General features: G+C 36.5%; 1 protein-coding gene across 1 annotated transcript in view; it reads right to left on the reverse strand.

Annotated features, from left to right (window-relative positions):
• Nucleotides 1–23,274, reverse strand: part of LOC140171428 (uncharacterized) — a 392,810-nt gene that overhangs the window by 240,702 nt on the left and 128,834 nt on the right. Inside the window, 2 exon segments of the mRNA XM_072194688.1 lie at nucleotides 13,739–15,398; nucleotides 15,401–17,172. Of these exon segments, the coding sequence (XP_072050789.1) occupies nucleotides 13,739–15,398; nucleotides 15,401–17,153 (3,413 nt within the window). The 5' untranslated portion in view covers nucleotides 17,154–17,172.

Here is a 23,274-nt window from a genome sequence, read left to right on the forward strand (position 1 = left end):
TGGTTAAAACTATGGTCCCTCTTTGAGATCCAATTAATACTATTTTCCTTCGGGGCTGCGCCCCTCAGGAAAATAGTACAATTTATCTCACCTCGGGGCCCATAGTTTTAACCAGAACCTCTCATGGCAGTATATATTTGTATACTATCTACTAAAGATAGCATTCCTTAGATCATTTGCTATCTACTGAATATAGCATGTTTAGATTATTTGCTATCTACTGAAGACAGCCCTTTTTAAAATTATTTGCTATCAACTGAAGATAGCATTTCTTAGATTTGCTATCAACTGAAGATATCATTTCATGTATTAGTTGGCATCTTCAAATTAAGTGGTAATCTGGGCATCCCAGAAATTCACTGAAGGTTATCCATCGGACGCACATATACTTAATTTTTTCTTTCTTTCTTTTTTTAGTTATATATTTTTCCGCTTTTGGATTGTCCCTGGACCTAGAGCTAAATGCTAGGATCATTTATGGTTGACATTTAATAGAATATGCCTGATTGTTTTTAATATGAAAAGTTATAATTTGTGTTCATGTCATACTCTATTGATGATTTCAATATGGATATGAATTAAATGGAAAAATTTTCACCTAAATATATATAGATGACCAAAAATGTTGGCCGATGACCAGATTTTATTACATTGTCATCTTGTGGAAGACCGGATTAAATTGAACACAAACTCAAGATAGCATTTCTTAGATTATTTGCTATCTATTGAAGATAGCATTTCATAGATTTGTTATCTACTGAAGATAGCCTTTCATGTATTACTTCCTAGCTACTGAAGATAGCATTTCTTAGATCATTTGCTATCTACTGAAGATAGCATTTCTTAGATCATTTGCTATCTACTGAAGATAACATTTCTTAGATTATTTGCAATCTATTGAAGATACATGTAGCATTTTGTTTCATATTATTTGCTGTCTACTGAAGATAGAATTTCTTTTATTATTTGCTATCTACTAAAGATGGTATTTCTTAGATTACTTGCTATCTACTGAAGACAGCACTTTTTAGATTAGTTGATATCTAGTTGCAATCTACAGAAACAGTGTTTAAATTAAGTGGTAATCTGGGCATCCTAGAAATTCACTGAAGGTTATCCGTCGGACGCCCATTTACCCCATGATTTTTGTCTATAGTATTAAGTACAAGTACCATACCAGAGAAGATATATTACCCTTCCCAGAATCCTTTGCAACATTAGACATCACCTTACTACTATATATCAAATTCCACTCCTATAGTATTACTTAACTTTTATATCTTAATAGAATCTCTTAACCAAACCAAAAAGTCACATTTTTGACATTTTCAGAATTCAAAGCAAACAATAGAAGAACCTTCCAAATGATACTTAAGAAATGTACTTAGCATTAGCTTTTAAGCCATGATGTTGTAAAGGAGAGATGCCTTGGTATTATACATCATTACCATTATCAGAATTAGGCCAAGTACTTTATATTTAACACACAATCTAATGCGGATTCGTGTCATTCAACAGATACGTTATTATAATCCAGCATTACAAAAATCCATGAGGCAATGTTATGTATTATAGTTTAAAACTATAATCTAGTCCCACACTTGCACACACATTAAATGTTCAGTTTATTTTCTATTCTGATTAATTCTGACACTTTTTTTTACATAAAAAAAAAGCGCAGTGATTTATAGCGCGCTGCGCACAGGCCTAGCCATTGATCCACAAGCCTCAGCACACTTTACATACAACTTGGACATGTTTTACAACTTGCTCCGTTTTGTGAAAGTATGGCACAAGTTCTTCAGAAATAGCATTCTTAAGGCAACAACAAAACCCTAGTCCTACAGGTGATGATGACCCAGATTCTACATCTTGGTGGATTCTGTGTTTCTGTATCCATGTAACTCATTTCAGGGTGTGTTTTGTTTAATTAAAACAGTACCAGCAACAGCCACAATGCCTATTTGCATTCCCTCTGTGATTCATAGCCATGTTTTACTTTCCTAGAATATGTCATGAAACTGTCCAAAGGGCTGAATAAATAAAGCCTTAACACATACACATGATATCCTTCAACTATGCTCCTGGATCATAACTAAATGACATATCTCATGCACCAGCTATTCATTATTATAACTGAAAAGTGTAACTGTAACTGTGAAAGATACTTCAATGTGCTTTCCCTACAGATCTACCCTTAACTAATCTATTTTACAAATAACATACAAATCACAAAAATTCCACTGCAACTCGAACCACCAACCTGGGGACCACAAGACTAATAACTACCATACAGTCCGAACAAGCAGAATGTTTTTTCCCCTAAGAGAATAAATGATAGGAATTTTTATTTTGACTATCCTCTACCGTGTGATAGACGACAGGCAGGTCCAATATTTTGAGTAGCGGATGCCGGCGCAGCCGGTATCCACTACGATAAAAAGATTGGACCTGCATGTCGTCTTTCATAGGTAGAGGATAGTCAAAATAAAAATTTGTATCGTTTATTCTCATTCTTAGTCAGTTAAATATCATTTTAATAACTATAAAAACTCCCCTTTTTCTAAAATGAACGAAACTTGTTTACAACTTCACATCTTTTGTTGCGCGTACTGCTAGCGCTTGCGAGTATTCCTCACTGCGGCTACGCATACAACGCCATACATACACGCACATTTATGAGCGTGTTATGTGTTATCAACACTCAGGATGACGTGGGGTTGTCTACAGCCTGATAGACGACACCCAAAGTCATGCGATTGTCCAATCAGATTAAGTGTCTACGTAATAGACCACTCCCACTGACTAAGAATGCTTAAATAAGTAACTAACCAAATAGATCCTGTTATATACGAGGGGCAGTCAGTATGTTTTAAGAGTTGACTCGTGACGTCATTTGTGGATTGTTTTCATGGCATTTCTCAATGATTACATAAACACTGTACCTTTGTCATTCAAACAACACGAGTAAAGCAGTATACAGACTTTTTATTGTACGTACAATATTGTATGTACAATATGTACGTTATTTAATCTATTGCCATTCTATTTCCAGTACTGTTTAAGTTCTAACGAATGTTTGATGACGTAAAATCGATAATATATTTCTGCTAGATATTGTATGTAACATATTATCGATTTTTCGTCATCAAACATTCGTTAGAACTTAAACATTACTGGAAATAGAATGGCAATAGATTAAATAACGTATATATTGTACATACAATATTGTACGCATAATACTGGAGTCTGAAGCGCTTAAAAATTATGTCGCATTACATGATTACGTAACAGCATTAGCATAAAATCAATGGTCTAGAGTCACCTGGTGAAATTGAGTGGTTTTTGTTAAGGGAAATAAGAGGCTGAAAAGAGGTATTGTTGTATATTCTATATTTTCTCGGGAATTAAAGTATGGAGAATGCTGCCTTTTGGAACAGAAATAGAACACAAACTACCAGTTTATTTAACCATGTTCGTTGTGCTGTAAAGGTTTTAGTTTATTAAAAACGCGTGGTCAAATGTGTCTTATTTTTGACAAAAACATGGTTTTTCTTTCTATAAAAATCTTGATATTGCCAAAAATAGCAAACGTGGAAATTTAAATTTTTTTGCCAGTTCTGTTGACTAATCTCCAAACATTAGAACGGGAATCTCCCTAGAAAATATTTGAATCTGTGATTAAAATATAACCGTTATTCTACCATAGTTACATTTATACAAAAAGTAGTGGTACAGAGAGAGAGCCATCGCTTGAATGAGAAATTTATTTTTAAAACTTTTCTGTTCATTTCAGGTTGAGATCATCCATAAAAATTCATATGAATATTTAAATTCCTATTTTCATAGCATTTTGTAATATTTTAGGCCCTATTTACATGGAATTTTGCAATTTTCGTGCATTTCCACCATGTTGTATCGGTCATCCTACCTACGCATGCGCAGATTGTTGTTTAATTTGCACCAGTTATCATTGCACTGAGTACCAGCTCTCGCACGTGACCAGTCATTAAATTTTAGTCTGCTTCTTTTTGGAGATAATTAATGTCATTTGTAATAACTGCTTTTTCATTTTCGCCATTTTTGCAGAATAATTTTGCTTCCATTTAAGCCCTAAAGTTGTTGAAGTTTCCAGACGTCTCATTTCCACCCAAGTTTAATGGCAAGTCTCATATTTTACCAAATGCAAACTGAGGACCTAGTGTTTATTCCTGCCCAAAACTAGCCATATGCACCTTGTACTTTTGCTGTTCTCGGACATTGTAAACACGTGTTTAAGGCCCGCCTTTTTGCGTGATTTGGCAGTGTCCCTAGTGTATTGATTTTATGCTCATGCTGTTACGTAATCATGTGTATGATATAATTTTTACATGTGTTGTTTGAAAGACAAAGGTACAATGTTTATGTAATCATTGAGAAATGCCATGAAAACAATCCACATATGACGTCACGAGTCAACTCTTAAAACATACTGACTGCCCCTCGTAGTAATGACCAGCACTACTCGTAAGGTGATTCAATTTCTTATGGTCCAGGAGCATGTTTGCTGGTCAAAATCTCACAAGTGCACCTTATCAAACTCCTTGACAAGCTATAACCAATCTGTACATGACAAACAATACATCTTTGATTGGCTATTCCAGTAGAAATCCATACACCCTCTATGGAAGATATGGCCTTAACATTCCACACAGGGAGTGTGAATTTCAAATTGGATTACCTGAATGGGTGACTTCATTTGAAATCTACACCCTCTGTGTGGAAGATTAAGGTCACGTCTCCCATAGGGGGTTTATGGATTTCAACTAGAATGGCCCATTGCTATGATGTCGCCTGGTATGAGAAATTATTACCATTCGAGTCTACTGCCTCATTGCGTAAACACAACAGTGGCATGGCCAGACCAAAATTAATTGAGGATTGAAATCTTGCTGTCATTTTGCACGTATCCATGTAACATATGGTGCTATGGTCAACAAAGATACTGATTACATAGCATTTTCTGACAAGTGCGTGTCTGTATTCATTTGTTTTTAATATTTATATTTAAAGGAGAATGATACAGTTTCATCATATGCTATCTCTACCTTGGTTGAATGACCTTGACGCCCACTCCCTACCTGGGCTCCCTACATTATTATCATAAGTTTTCATGCTGGTATTTCAATTCCTTTTCAGGGGTTCAGTTTTGAAAATAGCAGGCTTGATACAACAACTTGCACTTCTGGAAATGTTGAGGGCTGTCAGGTGTGCTATTAAATTACACTCGGTAAGAAGTTTAGGAATTGAGATTTAAGGCGTGCGATCGCACTCACATGCCTTAAAACTCAATCCTTACCTTTTGATATGAGATAAAAAAAATGCATTTTGAAAGTACTATAGGGGACTGTTTGAATGATAAATGGTTAACCTGCCACATTTCCGTTTTAAAAATCCGAACAAAATGTTTGTCAGCCCTGATGCATGTATTTCACAGGGTCAATGAGAAAAAAGGTGGAGACGAGGCTTTTGATCGGACCATTCTCCTTTAATTACCATTTGCTGAAACTCAGATTCTAATCCTCTCATATAAGTAATTCCTTAAAAATTGAAATTTTGATCAGTTGTAAAAATTGTTTTCCTTAGGACCAAATAGTCAGCTCAAAAAAACAAACAGTCCTATATTAAATTGATCGTGTTGAACCAAATCTTCAAACACCCAATTCAATATGCAAAAGTCAATTGAATTTCAAAATGGAAAGAGCCAGCGATAAAGAGACAAGAGAGAAAAAGACCTTGAGTTAACCCAGAGCGATTCCGCTATCATACACAAAGCAGGTTGACCCCAAAAAGTGTCGGCCGCATCTTGTAGAGGCAAGCCTTGAAACCCACTTGCATATATTCAGCTTGCTTGCTGTGCTAGAAGGATGGATGTACAATAGTTGCTATGCTACATTGTATATTCGAAATTCAGCATATGGAGCATTTGATTTTCATTAGATTGGATTTACAGTAAAATGTATATGAATCGTACAAATTTGTGTTTATGTAACCACTAACCTACATCTTAGACAGCATGAAGTGGATTTTACAACTTGTCTGGAACAATATATTATGACTATTAAAAGACCAACTAATATCTATTTTTGGATAATGAGTTGTATCCAGTCACTACATTATTGACAGCATAAAATGTTACATGACTTGGAAGTTAGCCAGCTATAATATGACTCATAATACTGTCTCATGGCACAACAATTGTGCATAAAAACCACTGCCCCACATCACAATCACGTCTGTTATTACAAATATCATAATAACAACAATAATAAAAGACTTTGTTATCAGGCAGCTATCTTATTTACAGCCATCTTGAAATCACATACTCCTCCTACATAATTGGCATATATCTGTACAGTGCTGCAATCACAATGTTGTGCTAGCTTTTGTGCATTTTTATTACATTTACTCTGGCAAAACAGGACTCCACATCAAGCTTTCTGAATTCAGGTTGATCTGGGTTTGTATAGAATTGTCATCATCCATACATCATGGAATCATAGGGGCATTTACCCTAAGTCTGATTTTATCCTTCCTCATTTTACCACCCACTAAAAATAATTAATAATACATACAAATTCATTTGTACTAAAATTTTAAAGCTTCAGTAATTTTAGGGGGGAAATCCTACTTATACAATGAAACAAGAGCCTGTTTTAGGCTGCAGTTGATTGATTTTGACAGAAATGTTTTGAACATTTTCCAAATATGTTTGCAAAAAACTATTGCAGAATTTTGTCAGATTTTTCAAGCTTTCTGTGATTTTTTAGGGTCGTTTAACCCCTTCAAGGAAAAGGAAAAAAATCTAAATCTACTGACCTTACTTGTCTGTCTGCTTATAAAACAAAGTTTTTCTTTGTCGCTTGACCAAACTATTTTTTTAACCTTAAGGAATTCCCCTTCCAATCTTATCAAGCTTTACCCCCTCCCCTCTTACCCTAGGAATTCAATTATGACACCTCTACATAATTCACATGGTAACTGTCAAGATAACCAATACAGACTCTCAAGCCCTTCAAGAGACTTAGCATTTTATGTTCAGCAATAAATATGCAAAGTTCTACCACAAACCATAGACTTTGAAGATGTCTTCAGAGTCTATGCACAAACCACATTTCATCCACATTAGAGAGTCCATATTGAAGTGGATCTCAAATTACCAAATGAATAGCCACCAGTTTGTTATCTGTCCCTACATCTCAATTGTTTATTTTCAATTTGAGAAATATTTTATAACATTTCCATCACAACATAAAATTGAAAAGATTTTGAACAATATCAACTTTCAGAATCAAGGTCAGTTTATGGATGCCTCTGGCTATAAATATAATTTGATATCTACAGTTATGAGATACCCCTCTTACTGCATTATCAAGTACTTCTATATTTAGCTAAAATGCCCATTTTCAATATAGCATTGCCTTTCTCGGAATACATAAATTGCACCATCTTTTGAAGTTCTTGGATGGCAGTCCGGGTTTGAATTTCACCAAAGTGGTGATTTATTAAAAAGACGGCCATTTATTATTATCCTTTCATATCAGTTGTCACTAGCATGTCCAAACTAAATTCTTAGGATGGAATCAAACATATTGGTGTGAAATATACAAAATATAATGAAATTCTTATTTAATTTCTCAAATTAATTTGGGAATTCTTCCAGTATGCCATACCAATTTTCTTAAATGCTCTTCCATTACTACAATCTTTACATTTAATTTTGCATTTTATCTTTTTTTTATATCTTTATATCAGTATTAATCCAATGATTCAACCAATCTTTCTACAGTTGTTTTTGACTCATACCTGATGAAATCTTTACTTCGTACGTGAGAGTCGGAAACTAAACTGGTTTTTATCATGTCCTAATATCTGCTAATCTAAAAGGCAGGTCTAATAATCTCACTGTGGTTTCAAGATCAAGACTCATTGTGAGGCAAAGGATTAAGGTATGGTTTGGTTTGGTTAGATTTGGTGGAGCAAATGGTGGACACAGAACTCTGATACTGAGAGGGGGGTGCACAACTTTTCTAGGTAACCTGAGGGAGGGAGCATTCCCGACTTGAAACATTATACTAAAATTTCTGAATAATATCTGATCAAGATTTCCTACCAATTTGCTATTCTATTTACATAATAAGAAAAAATTAATTAATAATTAATTTATTTGTACCCAAGGTTGCACACTCATAGAACCGATCACTGTCGTGTCCACAAAATGAGTAATGCTGGTTAAAATCCCTGTCTGGAAAGAATTTGGACGACTGAACCAAAATCAACAGTTTGCATTACCCCATATCCTACAAGTTTCACAAAAACAGTGGAAAAGATGTGGAAGATTTGAATAAAATACAACCACATTATTCAAAGTACTCAAAGTTAGTATTCAACAAGAAAAAATTCTAATTGAATTGAATATTTTGTGGATTGCACAAAACACCATTGTTACCCAACAAGATACAAATATTGTGCAGGGTACGCAAGCATTTTAAAAATCATGATAACTATTCCATATTTGCTATGTTTTTCCGCTTCATGCTATTCCAACATTTCATCCAATCTTTCCACAGTTAGTTTTGAGTCAGAGCTGACAAAATCATTACATCATATATCAAAGGTGAAAATAAATCTGACTTTTAGTTAGTCCTTCAACTGTGAGTCATTCTCAAAATTACTAGTACATCATGTCTTACTGGCTTTTTATAACCAATTCATACTTCAAAAGCTAGCACACACAAATACATTTCGGCCAATTAACTGGATTGTATTATTTGATGTAGGAAGTAACGAAGCATGTCATTGGTCAGTGACTGATTGCTCCTTGGTTGTGATTGGACAATGAATTGAGCTTTACTAACATGTATTTGTTGTGATAACAGATAAATTAGTACAAGAAATGAGAACAGTACAGAAGCATCTCTCACCACAGTGATCATCAAGTCCTCTTACACATCAACCATATGTCTACTTTTTAATGTACATGTGAAAATTGCAATCTACAATCAAGGGCAAAATTCCCTGGGATGCTTGTTCATATTTCGTGTATGTGGTTACGTAAAATCGTCCTTATGATGTTCACCATATTATATTTCAATTGTATAGATTCAAGCAGCACCTACATGAACATGTATGCCAAACCATCTCCTGCCCTCATCAACCAATATTGGAGCAAACATGCCACATATTTCAAATTGAGGTGTTTGGTACATACCATTGAATAAAGGAAGGGAAGGGTCACTGAACTGCACAAGTGTCCCAGTAATTTTGCACTTGCTTGTAATGCAATTTATTTCATGTTTCTTGTCAAATATTTGTGTAAATCCTATAGAGGAATAGTTAGTTATCATGATCTGTACACTATTTGTCTTATGGGGTAACAATAGGGTATATTTTCTCTCTCTCTTTTTTTTGTTGTTGTCTTGTGGAGATTTGAACCCGGGACCTCTTGCACCAAAGGCAAAGACTGTAACCAGTGTGCCACGCTGCTCCCTGTTTGCCTATTAATCCACTGCAATTACAAAGGAAAAGCCTACCCACAAGAACAAACAATAACAAAACAATTAAGGTGCGAATTGTTTGACAATTATCTTCACTACAAAAGGCATCAGGTAAATGCTTATGGCTGTTTGATTTAAATCGCTCAAACAAGTAGGAGAAGAATAACAAATGGGCTATTCCAGTTGAAATCCACACTACCCCTGTGGAAGATTTTGAAAATATCTTCCACAGGGGGAGTATGTTTTTCAAATGTAAATGGTCAGGGTTAATCATTTTGAAACCCATACTCCCCCTGTATTATGGCTACCTTCTGCAACTGGAGCAAGTATTTCAAATGGAAGTTACCCAATTTGCCTATACTAGTCAAAACTCATACTCCCTCTGTGGAAGACTTCAGCTAAATCTTCCACAGGGGTAGCGTGGATTTTAATTGGAACAGCCCAAATGACTTAGGTGAGCTTAGGCTGCCTTGTGGGTTTTTCATTGTTATTTGTTTATTTATGACAACTTATTTGTTTGTCAGCTTTTTGTTTTTTTAAAAGGGTGTGGGTGATGATAGGCGTTTAATACTACATTTACCATAAGACCGCATAAAACAATTTTTTATGGTTCTCGTCCGGAGGATTTTCATGAATTGATGAGGGCAGGTTTGATATATCACATATTTACATCTGACGCTTTCAATTGACCTACTTCTGTCCTGCTTTGACAAGAAATCAAACAAGGAAATACAAACACTAAGCGAGGTTTAGCTTAAAATCCTACCATCCATTATAGAAGTAATAGGCAATTGATCGTAAACATAGGCAAGCATGTAGGTAGTAAGTACAATAGCTATATTTAAGATGAAACAGGGTATTTTTCTATAGGACAAAAAATTACCAAAAACATGCAGCGCAGCCAATGCCAAAAAGTAACCCAATTTTTTTCTTAGCTATTGGTTCTATATGGAAAAGCAATCTATGAAAATCTCCAAAATGTACCCAATTTGACTACTAAATTGCAGGTTTGGTAACTCTATTCCCAAGTTGCCTTTTTGATTCTAGCCACCAAAGCACATGGTGTTCCTGTTTGTATGTTTGAGCATTTACCTTCGAGATAAATATGACTTATTCAACAACCAATATCTTCAGAATGACCCTGATAGAGCATGTTCAGCATCACCCCATTTTTCATTGGGCAGGAAAAGCCTCCTATGTGTCATTTGCCCTTCAACAACTCTTCCTATACCTTTGTACAGGAGCCAAGTGTTGTTAATCCTGTGATCCGTGACACAGTCCAGTAGCGTATATGCGAACGCAAGGTTACGCATACGCGTTAGGCATGAGCGCGTAAAATTCGTCATGTATGGAATGTATGCGTAAACATGAACGAGATCTCTTTGGCGGCAGCAGCTAAATACATGAAATAATACCGCTTTATTCTTTAGTTTTATTGCTGATATCAACAGAGAAATTCCGTGATCTTCTTGTAAGGTTGAGCGGCAATGACAAATGGACATTCCATATGAAAGAATCTACTGGACTGTGATCCGTGACACAGCCCAGTAGCGTATATGCGAACGCAAGGTTACGCATGAGCGCGTAAAATTCGTCATGTATGGAATGTATGCGTAAACATGAACGAGATCTCTTTGGCGGCAGCAGCTAAATACATGAAATAATACCGCTTTATTCTTTAGTTTTATTGCTGATATCAACAGAGAAATTCCGTGATCTTCTTGTAAGGTTGAGCGGCAATGACAAATGGACATTCCATATGAAAGAATCGTGTGAATTAGATATCTTTAGCTTGTTTCGTTGTTGAAAGGGATTCAATCTGAATAACAACTCGCGTCCAGCGCGTCTGTGTGATGCTGAGACTTTGACTGCTTAAACGCGGTCTGTTATCTCTTTCGTCCATATATAGGCGGTTTTTCCTACCCAATGACAAATTTGATCAAATAGCAGCTATTGTACATACAACGTTCTGCCATTCCAATTCCAATGTGGACTATGTTAAGAGCATTAACACAAAGTATAGCTAAGTCACAAACCAAACAACCTTTGAATTGTCAATCCACATTGTAAACCGAATCTGTAACGTTAACCACAAATCATTTACTGTGCAGTCACCCGGCCACAATTTCCCTTGACCATTGCAGTAAATTCGCTAGCTAAAAGAAGTTAATTAGCTCTCTAGAGTGTCGTGTACCAGCAAAAATTTGCACAAATTAATAACATGGCGGCAATCCCAAGGGTTATAAAGCCGGACAGTGTAGATTAACTCTGTGTGCACTGTAGGCCAGCAGACGACAAAAATACAAATTTTACGAATATTTTGCAAATTTTTCACAAATTGTTAATTTTTGCAAGGATATAAATAATCCTATCATACCAAATTATTACGATTTGTCATTATTTTGCCACAAAGATTCTGGTAATAATATTTGTTACTGAACTAAAGGAAAACACCAAAATACATCATAACATTTGGAAACCAGAAAATAAAACCAGAACGATAAACCGTAGTTACATGTAGCACAGATTGGACGAATTAGAACAGTGACCTAGATGGAATGAAATAAGTCAAATGAAAATAAAATCATCAGAAGTAACTACTTTGGTTTTGGTTAATTCAAAAGCTTATGGCAGGAAAACAGGATTTTGGCATGAAATCCACAAATCATACGATCTATCAGTCTCCTTATCCATGCTGACATCTGAAAAAAGAACCTAAATGATATAATACTACATGCAGGCCTACATGATATGTGACACGGTCTAGTCCATGGGGGCAAAAGGAGGCATTTTTGAAAATTGAGTTACTATGATCATTAACTTATACCAACATTAGGCTAGTTACTGAATACATCAAAGGTCTAGCATACTTGGCTCTGAAGTTTTGTGATGTCTATTTTCTTATGTATTTTATTGTTTGTTTACTCCCTATTTTTGTCTTTATCTCAATTTCAACTTTGGCCTCCATGGACCAGATCATGTCACATACCGTAAAAACTTGATAGTTAGCATATGTGCTTTCTTTCAAGTGCTTTTGAAAACATGAAATTGTACCAAAGTCCGGCGGTTTACCAACTGAGCTAATGGGGTTGAGACACACATTTGCAGGTTTACTTGTTCGTATATAATTATGTGTATCGATGATTTGCTTAAAACCCTTTACACTTTTGTGGTTGGGGCTCTTCATGTTTGCATGTTTTAAAAGCGCTCAATAGTAAGCAGTAGCACATATGCTAACTATCAAGTTTTTACAGTATAACAAAATGTGGTAACTTATAAAATTTCAGATGTAAAATGCAGTATATCCTGAGACTGCCTTGTGTTAGTTCTGTCATAAATAGCACCATTAAATTTCATTTTGTCTAAATATTTTTGTATGCCAGTGCTTTTTAAAGGATTTTCTATTGAAATAATTTTAATAATAAACTATTCACCTTTTATTTCGAAATTTGTTATGATATTCTTCATATTAAAATAATCAATATTAATACAAAAAAAACATATGGTAGTGATGGGATATATGATCACTTTTTGCATCTGAATTCTTCATACATGACCCAATCTGATCCACTCAGGCCAAGTCGGAAATTTTGAAAATTGAAAACCATTACTAACTTAACTTGCTCAGTACCTACACCTACTGATTGAATCCCCAAGTCTCTTGAATACTTGGTTGCAAAGTTATGAACCTTTTATATATCAATTTTATAATGTTTTTTATTGTTTTCCTCTCACTTTTTGCCTACACCCCGTTTCATTATTGCCACCTTTAGCCTGAATGGATCAGATCTGGTCACATATTATCTTGTAGGATGCAACACACCCATGAAGCTCTTATGTATGTTTGATTCAGTAAAAACATGCTATGTATCTATAAAGCACACCCAACCAGAGTTTCTGAACCTAGTGTTACAGGTCTTTCAAATAATTTATGATCATCATGGAACATACCCATCACATGCATATAGCATACACAGCTTAAGATAGATGCAGTCTACTCAGTAATATTATCGCAACAGCATGATTTGTCATTTCTGCAATGGTTCCAGCTGCACCGTATGCCCATGTGTACAACATACAAGGGTTACATGATGGACAATTCAGTTGAAAGACCTGTAGGTTTACTTCGTTCTTTTATACAAGCCGAGTTTGGCACTTCTGATACATAGCAAATCTTTTTGAACCCACCCCTAGGAACTTACCTCTTTTTCCTCTCTTCTGTAATTCTAGCCTTCCTAGCATCTTCTGCCATCTTCTTCACAGTATGCGGTTGTAAAATCCACACAGGCTCTGGTGGCGCTTCTTGGACGTAAAACGAGGGCGTCTTCATTAGGGCACTCTTGCTGGTGGACAACGCGTCTTGTAATTCCTTCATTGTCTCTTTGATATTCACTTGGGGCCCTTGGTCGTGGTTGGTACTTCGCGGCATATTACGTCCGGAGTAGGTTCCTGAATCGGGAGTTTCCGTTCCATAATCTAACGATGAGCCTGAATAAGTTGAGTTGCCATCAACATACTGATCCGATGAGCCGTTTGGATTTGAACTAGAGGCTGCAGGAGTGTCGTTCTCTTCCGCGTCCGAGAATTGATCTTCCTCCGGTTGTAGAGGATTACTACTAAGATCCATGTTATTGTCATTAATGGTTGCTGAATGCCCAGCTAGTCTAAGTCCAATTACATCGTATTCCATAGGACTAATATTGGGTAGTACTTTCCTTGGTTCAGGTCTGTTATTATGCTCTCCCGGAGTCATGGGAGGACTGGAATAATCTGACGCCGTCGACTGGCGACTTGAATCTTGTCTAATCCCGCTATCGGTAGATTCACTCGGTTTAAGCCTCTCGTGTGATTTCCATAGGTTTGCTAATTCTCTCTCTGCTAATTTAGCCAATAGGTTATCGTCGACACCAGTGGATGGAATAGCTGGTCTGTCGTCGTTAAGTTTATTGTCCACATTATCATACTTGCTACCATTTGTAGCAATTAGTGAGCTTAAATCCTCCTTTCTGTGCTGCGTTAGATGACTAGGAGGAGCAAATAAACCATTGATGTCGTCATCTTCCTCTTCACTGGAGGACATACGATTTGCCATCTCATAACTATTACGACGTCGTATCGGACCTACTTCTTTTGCTGCAGGTGCCCGATATTCTCTTCCGCTGTTGTGGTTGGCGTATTTCTCAACCTGCCCTGATGCCGGTTCATCTTGGTAACTCATGATTTTATCTTCGAGATACGCTCCACATTCTGCACAATCATCAAAAACCACTTCACCCGAAGCATTGGACTGTGTTTCCTGGACATCGTAGGCGGCGAAGGATCTGTTATTGACGGCAGAATTGCCTTGATTTAAGGCACTTGGTAATGAGTTGGATTTAGAGTGGTCTAGCCTTCCACCAGCAGGTAGATGGTTGGCATTGGAGTTGTTGCGTGGCTGTTCCTGACGAGTTTGCTGCTGAGATCGTGCTGGACCTGTTATCCTCCTTGCAGGAGATGTGGATGGCTTTGTTGCTGTTCTACCTCCCTCTGGTGAAGATCTTTGTGGAGGTGGTCTTGGTGATCTGTTCAGTTGTGTAGACTGTTGTGGTATTGCTTGCGAATTGTTACCAGACATAGGAGATACAGGAGATGGACGATGATTAATATCCTGCCCGCGTCGGTTATCTTGCCCCTGACGATTTTCCTGTCCTCTCCTGAGTGATGAAACCGATGAATATTCATCATTGTGCCTAGCACTGACAGGACTTGTTTTCTGTGGCTCTGAGGAGCCCCCTGCAGCAGGCCGTCTCGGTGCATTTTGAGTCCTCCTAGCATGTTGCTGCACATTATTCTGTTGGGCAGTAACAGCTAGGGTTTTCTCAATTCAAGCATGGCCTGTCGCTCACTCTGTAATCTTGACTTCAACGATGCTACCGGGTTGACATTGCCTATAGAAGCTACTGGCTTGGCACTTCCTGGAGCAGGTTTCATTGACCGTTGCTGACCACCGCCACCAGTTTCTGCTTTAGGTTTCATTCCCAGCATTCCTTGATCTGTGTCTTGCCTTCTTTCTGATTTCACCATAGGACTTCTATCTGTATTCAGTGCAGGAGGATTTGGGGACGATGGAGAATTCTGGGATAGCATTCTCCTCTCTCCAAGAGGAGGTTGCTGGCTTCTTGGTGGCTGACTTTGAGCTTGCACAGGAGGTGTACGTGTAGCAGCCCCTGGTGCTTGTCGAATCACTTTTCTTGGAACTTGACTAGTGGGCGTGGTTATGGTGGTGTTTTTCTGCATAGGTACAGCTGTGTTATTATTAGGGGATATCTGTTGCTCTCTTCGTATTGGCATAATTGGTGACTGCTCAGGAGGAGAATCAGGAGATGTTCTCATCATCTCTTTTCTTTCTCCAAATTGAGTCCTATCAGGTTCTGATTTAGTCTCATGTGATACAGAAATTGGTTTAAAACTGTTCAGATCAGGCACAATGGCCTTAAATTTATCCTCATGAATTGGAATGTCTGGTTCTTTCATATCATTAATGTCTTCCACATCAATAAATTTATCCTCTGTATCATCATTAAATTTATCCTCCAAGTCATTAAGATCGTCCTGATCCAACACAGATGGTTTCTCGATCACAACTGGTTCTGACTTTAATTCCATCACAATAGGTTCACTATGATCAAGAAATATTTTGGCTTCACTGCTTGCGAGTGGAGCTAATAGTGGAGGCTCTTCCTGATCGGCCTCGACCGAATCATTCTCTCCGAGTTCAGCCTGCCTGGTTTTATTCAAACCCTCCTCTATATGAGTGGGATTTGCACCAGGGGTTGTGAGTTCAACGCTATCACACTCCATCCATTGATCAGGTTCATCTTGATAGGAATCTTCTTCTTCATAATCCTCCTGAGCGGCTGGATTATATTCAATATCAGCCCCTTCTGCTTCATTGCTATCCGCGCTGGAAATAACCTGCGAATCGGGCAAATCACTCTCCGTATATTCCACTTGATTCCTTGCATATCTTTGTTCATCCCCTTCTTCATCGACGTTATCATTGTAATATTCCTGTACCGGATTGGTGTTGTTATTTTCCACCACTTCACTTTCAATCTCACCATCAACTTGGGCTCCTACATTGGTGTCATATTCCTCTGGTGTGTAATCTTCCTCAGCCACTTGATGCGACTCTACCATTTCACTGTGGGGGTGCTCTTCCTGGTAGTGCTCCTCAGGTTCATCATTTAGCTGTGGGTTGTCCTCATAGATTCGGTCACTTTCTGTGACCTCCTCATGAGTGTATCTTTGGTCATCTGCATATCCATTAGCCCTATGCCCATTATAGTCCACTTCAAAATCATCATCGCTTTCATGTCTATCTTCCGGATAATGGTCCTCACTATAATTATTCATCACGTCATCCCCACCGTTGACCTCTTCTGTGATTTCCCCACCGCAGTCCGATTCTGCATTTTCAGACTCGGGTAGTTCACCATTGGTTCTGGTTAGACTTGGTGCATCGATGTCATTTGAATAGCCTGAATCTTGAGACATGATGCCTTTTGAGGTCAAAAGATCACTCTCAGCCTCCTCCATAGCATCATCAAATTGATTATCATCCTGTCGGCTGGCCATGGTTTAATTAACATATGGTCTGAAAGAACAAAATGAAAAATAGAAACCATTAGTAAGGAATATACCAGTATTTCTATAGTAACCCAATCCTAATATGTAAGGGAATGTCATCAAACCCCAAACCTAATATTAATATGACTTTACTATCAAACATTTGAGCTCAAATATTTACTTATTTTGGTTCAATTAATTTATTTCTTGTTTGATCAAAAGAAATTGCCACCAGCTGTTAATGGCAAAAATTGATTTTATACTAAACTGTTTGACAACCAAGAGTCAGCACTTTTAACACACATTTTTGAATGACACAGCCCTCATTACATATAAAGATCAGATTACAAACATGTTTCTTCTTTAAAAATGCATCAAGACACATGATATATACCTGAAATATTAAGTCTACAAGAACCCTAACAAACAAGGTAGCACGTTTAATACAAATTTTTTGTACGAAGATTAGATTACAAACAAGTGTCTTCTATAAAAATGTATCAAGACACATGATATATAACTGAAATATAAAATCTACAAGAAACCTAACAAACAAGAAGTATTCTACCATGTATATTAATGCTAAAAAATAGCTTTAGCACCTTTATCAACCTTCATCAAGTTAGACCACTATAGAGTACCGAAGTGATGACGTCACATAAAACTTTTTTTGCATTTTTTTCTTTTGAATACCATGTATCAGTGGAGCATGATGAAAAACATCCACAGTCCAAATTTGGTGGGAATCGGATCATGAGGGCCCGAGATATGGCCGCATGAATACCTAATTAGCCCCATTGAAATCAGTGTAAATTGGCCTGGTTCCAAACAGTGGATGTATTTCATCATGTTCTACTGAAATATGGTCATGAAAATACTGAAATGCAAAAAATAAAATTTCATGATGTCACACTTCGGTACTCTATAGCCTGGACCAGTTTTCAGAACATTAGATGGGTTTACTGACTAAATCAAGAAGTTACTTTCATGTCCATAGAATAAAACATCAAGTTGAATCCTCCAAGGATTAAGTTTACATGTATGTCAATCAATTATAAGATTGAGCCTTTGTCAAGCTCATTTCTGACATAGACAATATATAACATAAGTCATCAACAGAAAACTAGACCAAATCATAAACATTTATACCCCGACTAGATGAATAAATCCACCTGTCCATGGACCTTAAGTATCTAGAGCAAAGCCTGTAAGTGCAATCAAACGCATTATTTTCTTTATGGTGTAAGAATATCAGGTATATTGTGTCAGAGAATTTTGTATCGTCTACAAACATAGGATTTAATCAAGAATGCCAAAGCTGTTGCTGAGAAAATTGCAGTCTAGGTCATTCACACCAAGAAGCAACTTGCATGGCAATGAAACAAACATTGTGCAAGCTTCTAATTTCTGTATCACACAAAGTGTAAATGGAAAATAACGCCCGGCAGCCTTTTCCACATTGTACCAGGCTCATAGAATACTGGGAGGCCCGTTTGTCTAAAATAGACCCCATAAAATGAGCGAAATTGAATGGACCAGGGTGATTTTTCTGAAGAATGTTGATAAAATAGCCCCCATAAAATGGTCAATTTTCTGCGGCCTGCATTGGACCTGCGAGAATTTGAATTTATACCTTTATTTCCTTTCATTTGTGTTTCTTCCATCATTTATCCTTACATACGGCAGCCTTGCCTTATAGCTCTCTATTGGTGATTAATGTTGCCATACATTCACCATTTGCATGGACTATGTTAAGTTACAACATCGACATGGCCACATGAATTGCTGGATATTGCACTTCTCTATAGCTGCTCAACATATTAATTTTAAAAGCTTTCATGGTTGTATTAAAAGACAAATCGTAGTTTGCTTTTTCACACTGGAACTAGAAGGTTTAATTTGTAACTTTTCTTTCGTATCATATTTCTCAAATTGATCTCAAATAGGTGCATTTAGCTAATACAGGGCCGTTACAAACATGTAACCTCCAATTAGAGAACACTACTTGAGGCCCAAAAAGCCTCATTGAGCCATTTTATTTGAAATTACACTCCCTCTGTGGGAGATTTAGCTTAAGTCTTCCACAGCGGGAGTGTGAGTTTCAAATAGAATAGACAATTGGGTAACTTCCATTTGAAATACTCACTCTAGTTGTGGAAGATATAGGTAAAGCTATTATACAGAGGGAGTATGAGTTACAAAATAATTTACCCTTGCCAAATCCACTTGAAAAACACTCCAGGGGGAATGTGGGTTTCAAATGGAATAGCCCATTGCATTCTACAAATTATCACCTTGGCCCACGACAAATCACAATCTATTTCTGAATCAAGAACATGATGAATAGAAACTCTGAAACACCTCATTAGAGCCTCTGCCCTTATCATCTGAAAAGATTGAGCTTTACTAGCGGAAACAGCTTGAATGGTAATTCCACGCAAATAAATGGACTACAACTAATCAGTCATTTTGGAAATGGGAGTTTTAAGAAATATAGCTGAGCTAGCAAAGCCTCGTGTAATGCAAGCACATCCCCACAAACCAGCCCAGCCCTACCCACAAACACAAACATATCCTATGATTGTTGTACATGTCAAATCATTTAGAAACTAAGTTCATACACAAGCGGATCCCTCGTAACAACATATACCATGTACAATGTGATTTCCACAAAATATAAATTGTAATATAAAGTTGACAATCAGTGATGATCTTATGAAGAAAAATCACCTTTGAAGTTCTGTACCTCTTTCCAAATATCCATAGCAACGCTCCTACTACTCAACTATAACATCTTTTCATGCTGATAATAAGGCAGTCAGTTGAATCGCGTAGTCGTACATAGTACCACAGCCTTGTGAAAATATGCAGCAAAATCCCTGACATGTATTGAGCGACATCTATTGTGAACAAATTTACTCCCACCAAGACAAAACCCGTTTTTTTTACTTTTCCTGAAAGAGTTTTTCTTTCAGTAATTGTCTCCCCGAGACAAGCCCAGATTGATTACCGAAGTACACACTACAAAGCCATGCATGTAATCCATGAATCAGACTCCTATGTTGCAGTGTAAACTCCCATAGTTTGTATTATGCACCCATCTATGTTGCCTGTTTCGTGAGCATGATCACTGGGCTATTCCATTTAAAATCCACACTACCCCTGTGGAATATTATGGAAATATCTGCCACAAGGGGAGTATGAATTTCAAATGGAATGAACACATTAGGCAGTTCCATTTGAATTTCATATACCCTCTGAGAAAGATTCAATCTGAATCTTCCACTGTGGGAGGATGAGTTACAAATGGAGCTACTAATGTGTTCATTCCATTTGAAATCCATACTCCCTCTGTGGAAGATATTTCCAAAATCTTCCACATGGGGAGTGTGGATTTCAACTGAATAGCCCATTACCAGATTGATGCTAAGGAAACAATGAGTACTCTCTGATCAAAAAATCTAGAGCAAACAAAAGTCAAGAGTTATAATAAGTCTGCAGCTGAATACTATATGATTCAGAGGCCTATTTATAACCTTTTGGATTTTTTTTCATTAAATGGAAGCCAACATAATCTGAAATTTACATTTTTAATAATTGGGACAGATTTCAACTAAATGCCTAGATCTATGAGGAATTTTAAGTGAGAAAGTGTGCTTTTTCTGTTTTCTTAGTTGTGAAAACGAGTTACAGTAAAAAATAGAGCCTTTTAAAAGATATGTGGAAATGCTTTGGGGCAACAGGTTGCGTAATCACAAAAATCACTCATTTTCTTTAAAAAGATTGATGCTTACATAAAATTAAGTACTCAAATGGAATTCACCACTTTTCAGAATTACAAATAATATTTTTATGTACATTATCAAAAATTTGTAATGGTAACCCAAAGCAATTTGAGTATAATTTAATGAAAATCACACAAAACTGTGCAATTTGTTTGACTTAAATATTTATCTCGATCTATTTGCCAACTAATGCATCTTTGCTTGTTCTAATTAAGTAAATCATTCCAAATATCTGTACTTGCAGCAACTGCAGCAGACTTTTGATAATGAATTATTCATGAAGTAGACAATAGGTTGGCTACCGAATGACTACGAGCAAAAATGGTCTCGATCCCAACACCACAGTTTAGTTATCCCTATCCAACAGTCAAAGCCTAAAAGTTGACCCAATGTTGCATGAGTGAACAAGCATAATATTTAAGGTTAACAAACTCTGTCCCTACAGATGAAAATGTTGGAGACCCTAGTCTAGTGAATAGAAAACATCCATGGTTGCCAAGCCCTTGATTTGGTAGCCCAATTTGGCAATATTTTTAAATTAAATTGATTGATTGATTGATTGATTGATTGATTGATTGATTGATTGATTGATGTTCCCATGACTTTTGACAACTTCTTGTCCCATAGACAGCAATGGTTAAGAGATAAATTGGGTGACTTTTTGACATAGGCACCTGCAACTTTTGGTAGATTCATGTCCCATAGAAACCAATGGATAAGATATGAATTGAGCAATTTTTCAATGATTTGACCCACGATTCCAGCTGATAATTCTTGGTAATCCTATGTGACCACATCAGACTTGGAGACCAAAATGTTGCACATAACCACAAAGTCATCAGATGAACATTTGATATACCGGGTCAAATTTCAGGCGATGAAATTTCTTCTTTGCAAATGAGAAAAGAAGGGTGCAGTAACCTTATTAAATTACACATATGCATCTGAAGCATCTTTTTATGAATTTTTCATAAAAAGAGAAATAACATAAAATTTAAATCTTCCCACAGATGATTTAACAGTGTTGCTAGATCAACCTATGTCATTGGTTGGTAATTGCATCAAATTTCATTCAATTGTTAATTTCTTGACCCATCACCTTATTTGGTGAATTTTGGTGGAAATATCAGGCTCCTTCCTCATTTTCTTTTGACAGACGTAAGAAATAAAAACAATAACATACATACAAGTTTTATCATAAGCGAAGTTGACAATAGATTTAACACCAACCATTTGATAAATCAATTCTGATAATTTCCGATTCAAACTCATGTTTTCCCATATGGATGATGCTTGACATCAATTTGCGATTATACATTACTAGAAATAGAAAAAGCGATCTCATATTTTAGAGTGCAGACCATCCGTCCCTTAGCTATCCCAAAGCATGGTTACATTGTCACGCTTTTGCTTTTGTTACGGGAAAATCATATCCTTTTAACTTGATGTACTCATCTCCCAATAGATAACGAACTCGGTAAAGATGCACCACAACAACATCATACCTGAGGGCAAAGTCATCTGACCTATATTTACCAGTGAGAGAGAGGGAGACAGTAACAACATTGGTGTGTAATATCAAGGGAAATTAATGTGTCTCTATATTTTGATGTACTTTCTCCCAATAGAGGCATATATTTTGGGATGAATCCCTTGAAACAACATCATACCCACAGGCTTAGTCCTATGACCTGCATTTACCAGAATGAATAAATGTGTTGAACTTTCATATCACTAGTACTATTTGTCTGGTACTATTCCAGAAGGATAGCATCTTGTTCACACCAGTATATTACTAAAATACAAGATACTTGGTTTCAATAGCAATGTGAGAAAAAATTAATATTTAAGATTCGTCACAAAACATAAGAAAAGAAATGTTTTCAAATTAAATAGCAATGTGTGAAAAATTATATATTTAACTTTCGTCACAAAACATAAGAAGAGAAATGTTTTAAAATTAAATAACAATGTGTGAAAAATTAAATATTTAAGATTCGTCATAAAGCATAAGAAAAGAAATGTTTTAAAATTCAAGTGCCATATCAAGCCATAATATATGATTTTCATCTTTTGTTATTCTTTACCAAAAATGATGAAAATAATTGTCTTTTGAAAATTGCAGGTGACAAATCATTCTCCTCAAAACTTGTCAGGTGAGCTGTAGGCGAGTGTTGGTAATCACTTGTATTATTATTGCAGCAAATGTAGGCGAGTGATAAAAAGCTCTCCTCAGCTTCATTTTAGGCGAGTGATGGCGAGCTCTCGCTCTCGCTCACCTCAAAAGACAAGGCCTTAAATTATTAGTAATAACTGTCAGGAAGGATGCCAAAATAATGAGGTAA

Source organism: Amphiura filiformis, chromosome 15, assembly GCF_039555335.1.
Source record: "Amphiura filiformis chromosome 15, Afil_fr2py, whole genome shotgun sequence".
NCBI lineage: Eukaryota > Metazoa > Echinodermata > Ophiuroidea > Amphilepidida > Amphiuridae > Amphiura > Amphiura filiformis.